A 10,125-nucleotide genomic window follows, 5' to 3' on the forward strand; every position below is an offset into this window, starting at 1 on the left:
TCGGAGCCCAGAACCCCGGGTCGAACCCTGGCCGTCCTTGGAGTTTAGCGGGAGAGAGAGCCGGCCGTGGAGGGAAGGAGAGGTGGGGTCTGACACCCCTGGAAGCGTCCTGAGGGCAGGGACCCCAACTCCTTCCCAAGCCTGCGGGGGGTGGGCCGCGTGTGCACGTGCGCGCCTCGGATCCCCCGCGGGACACACGCCGCCACCATGGCTCCACGGAAACACTTTAATAGCTGCGGAGGTGGGAGGCCGAGGCCCGGCCCCCCGCTGCAGTCCGGTCCCTGGGGGGGCCCGGGGCGCCCCCACCGCGAGGTCCTGTCCCCCGAGTCCGGGCGGGGGCCCGACCTCAGAGGCCCAAGGGGGGGAAAGGGGGGGCGCCCAGCCCCCAGACGCCCACCCAGCCCCCCAGGCCGCCTTGGTCCCCGGCAGTCAGCGAGCAGCGCCGGGCCGCCCCCGCCGGCCCCGGCACCCCGTCCTCGGGCGAGCCAAGGGACCGGCGGCGTCCCCGGCGCGGAGAAGGCCGCGGGGAGGCGGCGGGCGACGGCTGGGGAGTGTCGTCGATGAACGCCGTGATCTCTTCCCGGAAGAAGCCGGGGGCCCGGGAGGCGCCCCCCGCCCCCAGCACGCCTCCCTCCAGGAACTGGCGCAGGCTGGCCAGGCCTCCGGCCCCGTCCTCGCCGTCCTCCTCGTCGTCCTCGTCCTCCTCCCCGGCCTCGTCCGGGCCCCGGCGGCGCCGCGCCGGGTAGCGGGGCGTGCGCAGCCCCCGGAGCGGGCCCGAGGCGGCCCGGACGTCGTCGGACGAGGACCACTTGTGCAGGAAGGAGCCGGCCGAGCGCGTGGCCGAGAAGACGTTGATCTCGTCGTGGGACATCCGGCGGGCCAGGGGCACCTGCCGGGCGAGGGGCACGGGGGGCACGGCGACGCGACACAGGTGAGGGCCGGGGGCTCTTGGGGAAGGGGGGCAGGGAGGCGGAGGGGGCTCGGGGGGACAGCGGGAGTTGGGGAAGGGGAGCGGGGCCGGGCCTAAGGCGGGGGGAAGAGCGTCGAACCCTAGGGGTGGGGGTCTCTCCGCCTTCCTCTCCCCTCCTGCCGGCGTTGAGCTTGGGCAGGCCCGGTGGGAAGGAGGTGGGCTCCCCTCGTCCCACCACCCATCGATTTCTGCGCTTCCCCTCGTTCCGCTCCCGAGGCCTAGTGTTCAGGCGCATGCCGCCCCTCTCCCTTTTCCCTCGCCCCACCTCGCCGCCCCCGAGCTCCAGAGCCGCCAGGTGGGACTGGGGTGGCACGGAGGAGTCAGCCTGGACTGAGGACGGGGCCCCGGGGGGTACCAGAGGAAATCAGAGGAAGAAAACACGGGAGATTTGCCGGGAGAGGTGTATCCCTGGGGGGGGTGAGCTCTCCTCACCCTGGGCTTCAAGGCTGTCCATCCCCTCGCCCCCTCCTACCTCACCTCCCTTCTCTCCTTCTCCAGCCCAGCCCGCACCCTCCGCTCCTGCGCCGCTAATCTCCTCACCGTACCTCGCTCTCGCCTGTCCCACCATCGACCCCCGGCCCACGTCATCCCCCGGGCCTGGAATGCCCCCAATCCCTCTGCCCATCCGCCAAGCTAGCTCTCTTCCTCCCTTCAAGGCCCTACTGAGAGCTCCCCTCCTCCAGGAGGCCTTCCCAGACTGAGCCCCTTCCTTCCTCTCCCCCTCGTCCCCCTCTCCATCCCCCCCCATCTTACCTCCTTCCCTTCCCCACAGCACCTGGATATATGGATATATGTTTGTACATATTTATTACTCTATTTATTTGACTTGTACATATCTATTCTATTTATTTTATTTTGTTAGTATGTTTGGTTTTGTTCTCTGTCTCCCCCTTTTAGACTGTGAGCCCACTGTTGGGTAGGGACTGTCTCTAGATGTTGCCAACTTGTACTTCCCAAGCGCTTAGTCCAGTGCTCTGCACATAGTAAGCGCTCAATAAATACGATTGATTGATTGATTGGATCCCGAACTCCCTTCCTGGTCTCCCCAGCTCCCTCCTTTTTGGTATTTGTGAAGCGCTTACTATGTGCCCAAGCACCGCACCAAAGCGCCGGGGTAGGTACAAGCTAATCGGGTCGGACGCGGTCCGCGTCTCATTTTACAGGTGAGATCACCGAGGCCCGGAGGAAGTGAAGCGACTTGGCCAAGGCCACACAGCAGACGAGTGGCGGAGCCGGAATTAAAACCCAGATCCTTCCGACCGCCGGGCCCGGCTTGGCTCCACTAGGCCGCACTGCTTCTCGGAGGAAGTGTCTCCACTACTCAGAGGGTGAGCCCAAGGGTGATGCCACCCGAACCCCTGGGTAGGGCCCCCGCAGGTGGACACCCCCTCTCTGAAGGCAGTGGCGACCCGGGCGCGGCTCCGTCCCTGAGGGCGGTGCTCCCCCCATCTCTGAACCTATAGGTAGCGCCTCCACCCCTGAGGGCAGTGCCACCCCCGGACCTGTAGGTAACGCCCCTATCCCTGCAGGGAGTGCCCCCCACCCCCCCAATCCCAGAAGGTAGCACCACTCCCGGACCTGCAGGTAGCCCCTCCATACCAACAAGAAGCGCCCAGCCCTGATGGTAGCACCCCCCAACCCCCACCCCCGGGCCCGAAGGCAGCGCCCGGTCTCCCCCCTTCCCCGCCCCCGTACCTGCAGGTAGCGTCCCCGCTCGTGGGGCGGCAGGAGCATGTGCCGGCTGGGCAGCAACTTCACCTGGGTGGGATCGTGGCCCCCCGGCCCCGCCGCCCCGTTGGCATCGAAGCGAACCTTGCAGATCCGGCCATCCGCGTAGTCGTCACAGGCCCCGTCTGCCAGGGCGGCGGCGGGCGGCGGGCGATGGCCGGGGGCCGAGCGGGAGGTGAGACCCTCTCCTCGGCCCCGGGGCTCTCGCCTAAACCCACCCTCCACCCCCGTCCCCGGGCCCAAACCCTCAGAGCAGCTGCCCCTTCCTCCCACCCTATTCAGCCCCGGTCCTCGCCCCCTCCCAGGAATGGGCACCTTCCTAAGAGGGGAGGGACCCAGTGGGAAGGAGGGCAGGGGGATTCTGAGGTTTTGGGGGCAGTGGACGGCAAAGAGAGGAGGGAAGAAAGGATTTCGGGAACGGAGAGAGAAGGGAAACACTTCACTGAAGGGTGCAGCGAAGGCCTGAAGGTGCAGGGTGGACAGTGAGGCTACGTGTGGCCGGCGAGGGGCTGAGCACGCAGCGTGTACAGGTTAAGGCCTCTCTGTGTGTGCGTGTGCATCGTATAGAGAAGCAGCGTGGCTCAGTGGAAAGAGCCCGGGCTTTGGAGTCAGAAGTCATGGGTTCAAATTCCGGCTCCGCCACCTGTCAGCTGGGTGACTTTGGCAAGTCACTTCACTTCTCTGAGCCCCGGTTCCCTCTTCTGGAAAGCGGGGGTTAAGAGCGTGAGCCCCCCGTGGGACAACCTCCCCAGCGCTTAGAACGGTGCTTTGCACATAGTAAGCGCTTAATAGGCATCGTTGTTATTATTAGGTAGGGGCCGTGCGCCCTGAGCTGCTGAGCACGCAGCGTGTGCGGGTAGGGGCTGTGCGCGCGCACGGGGCTCACCGTCGTCACCGTCCTCCTCGGACATGACGGCCACGCACTGCTCCCACACGGTGCGCGCGTCGGCCCGGTAGCGCTCGCAGGACCAGATGAAGGAAGGCAGGAGCAGCGTCTGCACCATGGAGCACCACAGAACCGCCAGCACCATCCACGGCGGCGCCGAGTCCGACTTCAGCGAGAAGAAGCTGACCACCTGCGGGGGCCGGGCCGGGGCCGCGGCGGAGGGGCCCGTCAGAGGCCGGCGGGCGGGCGGGCGGGCGGGCGCGCTCGGGGCCGGTGGGAGAGGCCAAGCCGGGCAGGGGACGGGAAAGGCAAGGCCTGGAAGCTGGGGACGGTACGAGGGGCGATCGGGAGTGGAACGGAAGCAGCGTGGCTCGGTGGAAGGAGCCCGGGCTTTGGAGTCAGAGGTCACGGGTTCAAATCCCGCCCCCGCCCCTTGTCAGCCGTGTGACTTTGGTCGAGTCACTTCTCTGGGCCTCAGTGACCTCGTCTGTGAAATGGGGGTTAAGACTGCGAGCCCCCCGTGGGACGACTTAGAACCATGCTAAGCGCTTAACAGATGCCGTCGTTGTTATTGTTATCGTTGATATGTAGGCAGGGGGCAGGGAGTGGCAGCGAGAGTCCGAATAGGGGGTGAGGGGACGGCGCAAGCGCAGAGCGGGAGCAGAAAGCGCGGCGGGGAGGAAGGAGTGGACTGTGAGGGGGCAGAATGGGCAACAAGGGGGCAAAGCGGACAGGGAGGGTAAGGCCAAAGGGCAGATCAGGAGGCGAGGGGGCGGCCAGGGAGCCGATTGTGTGGGCCGGAGGGCCGACGAGGCAGAGGGTGCCGAGGGGGCAGCGCGCGGGGCCGAGAGGGCGCCGTGAGGGGGGTCCCGGGGAGATGCCACCGGCGGTGCCCCTCTCACCAGGATGGGGACCCCAGTGAGGGAGTCGTAGAGGAAGACGATGGCGCTGATGAGATTGGTGACCTGCAGGGAGGTCTTGGCCGACTCGGAGCCATCCAGCGAGGAGCGCCGCTTGCCCCGGGCGTCCTCCACCACGATGGCGGGCACCTCGAAGGCCGGCCGCGCCCCCGGCCCGGGCCGCCGCCCCTCCCCGGCCCGCCGCGCCCGGCGCGGCCGCGCCCACAGGGTCTGGTAGAAGGTGAGGCCCACGCAGACCAGGCCCATGACGATGCCCCCCAGCAGCAGCAGGCTGAAGCAGACGCCGAAGCCCAGCCCGATCTTGGACACGATGAACTGGCAGCCGCGGGCGTAGTAGCGCTCGCCGTTGTTGTGCCAGCCGATGGACGGCAGCGTGGACAGGATGAAGCTGACCATCCAGATGCCCACCACGGCGTGCAGCGCCTGCTTCTTGGCGTTGCTGAGGCGGTAGTGGACGGGCCAGCGGACCATCCACATGCGGTGGTAGCTCAGGGAGGCCACGGTGAAGCAGGTGGCCAGCGCCAGGGTGTAGTAGGTGGACACGAAGACCTTGCAGACGCTCTCGTTCCAGTCGTAGTCGGAGGCCTGGCGCCGCAGCTGCACCACGGCGAAGGTGGTGAGGGGCACGGCGGCCATGAGCAGGTGGGTGCCCGCCAGGAAGCAGAGCAGCAGCTCCAGGGGCTTGTGCTTCTGCTGCTTGGCCGAGATGCTCAGGATGGTCCAGGCGTTGGCCAGCAGGGCCAGGATGCCGCAGGCCAGCCACGAGAGCGCGTTGGAGCGCAGGGCCTCCTCCTCCGGGCCCAGCCCCCGCGCCATCCTCGACGCCCCCGTGGGCTCACCCGGGTGCCCTCCGTGGACGCCCCCCCATGCCCGCCGGAGGGGGACCCCAGACCCCCCCGCTCGAAGGAGGACGGAGCGGCCGGCTCAGCCCTCCATGGAGGCCCCCTCCCCGGATGGGGCTAGCGGGCGGGGGGCCGAGGGGGGATGGCCTCGGGCCATCGCGGCGGCCTGCCTCGGCCTAGCCCTCCCCGAGAGGAGTCACAACCCCGGGGAGCTCCCACCCCGTCTTGTGCGGCCCGCGGGGCCTGAGCCCGCCCCGTCCTGCCCGGGCCGTCTGGCTCTCCTCTCCCGGGGTCTCCCTCCGGCCGCCTGTGGTTGCGGGGTGGGCTTCAACACGCTAGACGAGCTGTAGGGGAGAGAGCGGGGGGTCAGGGCCGGGGGCCTCAGTGCAACGGACGGGCTGTAGGGAAGAGAGGCGGGGGTCAGGGATGGAGGCGTCAGTGTGTTGAACAGACTTTAGGGGAGAAGGTGGGAGTCAGGGGAGGGGAGGGGGCTTCAGCGCCCTAGACAGGCTGGTGGGAGGACGGTGGGGGTCAGGGCTGAGGCAGGAGCCCGGTGGCCCCTTGGCCCCCTCATTTTCTCTCCACACTCTTCAACCTCTGGCAGCCCGTCCCCCTTCCTCCTGGCAGGGTCCCTGCGGAGGTCATCCAGGCCATCCCTCTGCCTCGGCGCGGGACTGCCCCTCCCGGGGCCTAGGTGGGCCATCGGGCTTTCTATCCCGCCTCGGCAGCCTCCTCTCTTCTTCTTCTTCCTCCGCCCTCGGTGCCCGGGTCTGCCCTCACCCCCTCTCATCCTTTGCCTCCTCTGACCCTGCCCGGTGCCCAGGCCCGAGGCCCGGGCCCACCTCCTCGCTCTCCACACCGTCGACGACCTCAGCTCGCCCGGGCCTCCGTCCCCTCGGCTTTCCGAGGGCCCAGCCGGTCCGGTCCGGGGAGGGGAAGGCCGGACAAAGGGGGTGTAGGGAAGCAGCGGGGACATTGACAGGGAGGACACCGGGTGACAGGCGAGGGCCGGAAGTGGAGGGGTGACTGGGGGGGGGGCGGTGGCAGGCTGGGGACCCCCGGGGGGGTGCGGAGGGAGGAAGGGGTGATGTTGGGGGGAAGGGATGGACGCCCCGGGCAGCTGGAGGTGGACACGGCGGCCCCTCGGGAGCCCCCCCGTTGCATCCCCGGTGGCGCCCAGCCGGAGACGGATCTGTGCCCGCGTTGCCTTGGCGACGGACAGCCGGGGAGGGGGCGGGGAGGCATCCGACCCCCCCCCCTCCCCCGTTTCCCTCGGCCCCCTCCCCCCAGCCCCCCAAGTGGTCCAGCTGGGGCCCAGGATGGAGGGGCGGGGGAGGGAAGGGCACAGCCAGGAGAAGAAGGTGAAGGGCAAATGGAGCCTGGGGGCTCCCAAAGCCCCCTGACCCAGGGGAGGGGTCTGGGGGTGTTTGTGGAGGATGGAGAGGGGTGGTCCCGGGGCGGGGGGGGGAGAGGGAGGGGCACCTTACCTCCTACTCTTCCTCCTGCTCCCAGGGCTGCCATGGAGGAGCAGGAGCGCCGATGCCCGCCGTGCCCGCCGCTGCCACTGGCCTGCGCGCCCCTCCGCCGTCGCCTGCCGGGCTGGGTGAGGGGGGCTGAGGGGGGCGGGGGAGGGAGGGGAAGGAGGGAGGGGGTGGCTCCATTGATGATGTGTACACGGGTGTCCGCGCGCACACACACACACACACACAGGCGCACACATCCAGGCAGCCGGCCGGGGGTTGGGGGGCTCCAGGAAGGGGGAGGCGGAGGTGGGCCCGACTGGCTGTGAGCGGAGGGGCGGTGGGGCCTGTGTGTCTGCCAGCGCGCCCTGGGCGCCTGTTGGGTGGGTAGGGAGATGCCTCTGTTGGGTGTCCGCTTACCTGGGGGAGGCAATAATAATCATAATAATCATAATAATGATGATGATGGTATTTGTTAAGCGCTTACTATGTGCAAAGCACTGTTCTAAGCGTTGGGGGGATACGAGGTGATCAGATTGTCCCACGTGGGGCTCACAGTCTTCATCCCCGTTTTGCAGATGAGGGAACTGAGGCCCAGAGAAGTGAAGTGACTTGCCCAAGGTCACCCAGCTGACAAGTGGCGGAGCCGGGATCTGAACCCATGACCCCCGACTCCAAAGCCAGGGCTCCTTCCACTGAGCCACGCTGAGGTATGTGAAGTGGGGCTGATTGGAAAATCTCACAGACACACACACACACACACACACACCGTCACATACACCCCACTGTCACCCGTGCAGATGTACACGCTCCACACCCGCGCATGATCTCACAAACCCAAGACCCGCACTCAAACATCTGCAGCACAGCTATAACCGCCCCCCAACACACACTTTTTATGGTAACAATTGCAATGATGGCATTTATTAAGCGCTTACTATGTGCAAAGCACCGTTCTAAGCGCTGGGGAGGTTACAAGGTGATCAGGTGGCCCCACGGGGGACTCACAGTCTTCACCCCCATTTTACAGATGAGGAAACTGAGGCCCAGAGAAGTAAAGGGACTTGCCCAAAGTCACACAGCTGACAAGCGGCGGGGCCCGGGTTTGAATCCGTGACCTCTGCCTCCAAAGCCTGAGCTCTTTCCACTGAGCCACGCTGTATGCGCCTACTATGTGCCAAGCGCTGGGGCAGATAGTGTGACTCAGTGGAAAGAGCACGGGCTTTGGAGCCAGAGGTCATGGGTTCGAACCCCGGCTCCACCACGTGTCTGTTGTGTGACCTTGGGCAAGTCACTTAACTTCTCGGAGCCTCAGTTACCTCATCTGTAAAACGGGGAAGATAACTGTGAGCCCCGTGCGGGACAACCTGATCACCTTGTATCCCCCCCAGCGCTTAGAACAGTGCCTCGCGCATAGTAAGTGCTTAACAAATGCCATCATTATTATATAATGATATATATATGTTTTTAGACTGTGAGCCCACTGTTGGGTAGGGACTGTCTCTATATGTTGCCAACTTGTACTTCCCAAGCGCTTAGTACAGTACTCTGCACACAGTAAGCGCTCAATAAATACGATTGATTGATTGATTGATTATAAGATAATCGATTCATGTCCCACCTGGGGTTCACAGACTTAATCCTGGCTCTGCCCCTTGTCGGCTGTGCGACTTTGGGCAAGTCACTTAACTTCTCTGTGCCTCAGTTCCCTCATCTGTCAAATGGGGATTAAGACTGTGAGCCCCACGTGGGACAACCTGATTACCATGAATCTACCCCAGCGCTTAGAACGTTGCTTGGCACATAGTAAGCGCTTAACAAATGCCATCGTTATTGTTATTATTATTAATCCCCATTTTGCCAAGGAGGAAATGGAGGCACAGAGAAGTGACGTGACTCAGCCCAAGGTCACACAGCAGAGAGGCAGCAGAGCCGGGATTAAAACCCAGGTCCGTCTGATTCCCGGGCCCGGGCTCTATCCCCTTGCTGTTTCTCACAGCCTCACAAACCCCCCTCATAGTCCCATAAATCTGGAGTCCCACACACTCACAACTCACACTCCCCAACCCGGAGGGGCAATGGGTAGTGCCAGGAGCAGGTAGAAAGGCCAGGATAGGTGTCGTCCCTCTCCTCTAGACCATCTTGCCCACCTGCCTCTTTCCCGTCATAGTAATAATAATGATAATAACGGTGGCATTTAAGCGCTTATTATGTGCCGAGCACCGTTCCGAGCGCGGGGGAAGATGCGAGGTAATCAGGTGAGTCCCACGTGGGGCTCACAGTCTTCATCCCCATTTTACAGACGAGGGAACTGAGGCGCAGAGAAGTTAAGTGATTTGCCCAAAGTCACACAACAGTCAAGTGGCAGAGGCGGGATTAGAACTCACGACCTCTGACTCCCAAGCCTGGGCTCTTCCACTACGCCATGTGGCCTGGAGGGTCCTGAGCTAGTTTCTGTCTCTCAAACGTCTCTGATATAACCTAACTCACCCCCCGCCGTGCCCTCAGGGAATAGGGGTCTACCCCGGCCCCCAAGCCCCCCAACCCCTATCCCAGCGGATATGGTTCTCCCCAGACCCAAAACCACAAGAAGCAGCGTGGCTCAATGGGAAGAGCCCGGGCTTGGGAGTCAGAGGTCATGGGTTCAAATCCCGGCTCTGCCAGTTGTCAGCTGTGTGACTTTGGGCAAGCCGCTTAACTTCTCTGGGCCTCATCTGTAAAAAAATGGGGATTAAAATTGTGAGCCCCCCGTGGGACAACCTGATCACCTTGGAGCCTCCCCGGCGCTTAGAACAGTGCTTTGCACATAGTAAGCGCTTAACAAATGCCGACATTATTATTATTATTAAAATGGGGATTAAGACTGTGAGCCCCACGTGGGACACATGATCATCTTGTATCCTCCCCAGCGCTTAGAACAGTGCTTTGCACATAGTAAGTGCTTAACAAATACCGACATTATTATTATTATTATTATTAAAATGGGGATTAAGACTGTGAGCCCCACGTGGGACACATGATCATCTTGTTTCCTCCCCAGCGCTTAGAACAGTGCTTTGCACATAGTAAGCGCTTAACAAATGCCATACAAAAAATGTTCCAATGACTACGGTTCTATCCAGATCTTCAGCCCCCCTTTCCGTACCCCAACGAATAGAGTTCTATGAATAATAATAATTGTGGTGTTCGTTAAGCACTTCCTGTGTGCCAAGCACTGTACTAAGCGCTGGGGTGGGTACAAGGAAATTGGGTTGGGCACGGTCCCCGTCCCCCATGGGGCTCACAGTCTTCACCCCCATTTTACAGGTGACGGAACTGA

General features: G+C 63.7%; 1 protein-coding gene across 2 annotated transcripts; it reads right to left on the bottom strand.

Moving 5' to 3' along the window:
* Positions 1-212: 212 nt before the first annotated feature.
* GPR162 (G protein-coupled receptor 162) lies at positions 213-6,913 on the bottom strand. 2 transcript variants are annotated; one of them, XM_038767898.1, is made up of 5 exons: positions 6,834-6,913; positions 4,487-5,690; positions 3,585-3,774; positions 2,666-2,823; positions 213-889 (listed from the first exon to the last, which is right to left on the bottom strand). In XM_038767898.1, exons 2-5 carry the CDS (start codon positions 5,318-5,320, stop codon positions 347-349), a joined length of 1,725 nt encoding a protein of 574 aa, XP_038623826.1. In that variant the 5' UTR covers positions 5,321-5,690; positions 6,834-6,913; the 3' UTR covers positions 213-346. The 2 variants fall into 2 exon arrangements, with proteins under 2 accessions (XP_038623826.1, XP_038623827.1); XM_038767899.1 differs by lacking the exon at positions 6,834-6,913 and adding an exon at positions 6,189-6,384.
* Positions 6,914-10,125: the final 3,212 nt, after the last annotated feature.

This window comes from Tachyglossus aculeatus, chromosome 27 (assembly GCF_015852505.1).
Source record: "Tachyglossus aculeatus isolate mTacAcu1 chromosome 27, mTacAcu1.pri, whole genome shotgun sequence".
Lineage (NCBI taxonomy): Eukaryota > Metazoa > Chordata > Mammalia > Monotremata > Tachyglossidae > Tachyglossus > Tachyglossus aculeatus.

Excerpts from the sequence above, each read along its gene's own strand:
- GPR162 (XM_038767898.1), bottom strand. The coding sequence starts at position 5,320 with ATGGCGCGGGGGCTGGGCCCGGAGGAGGAGGCCCTGCGCTCCAACGCG. Across the intron at positions 3,775-4,486 it reads TCACTGGGGTCCCCATCCTG|GTGGTCAGCTTCTTCTCGCT; the intron begins GTGAGAGGGGCA and ends CGGCCCCCGCAG. Across the intron at positions 2,824-3,584 it reads CGAGGAGGACGGTGACGACG|ACGGGGCCTGTGACGACTAC; the intron begins GTGAGCCCCGTG and ends CCGCCCTGGCAG.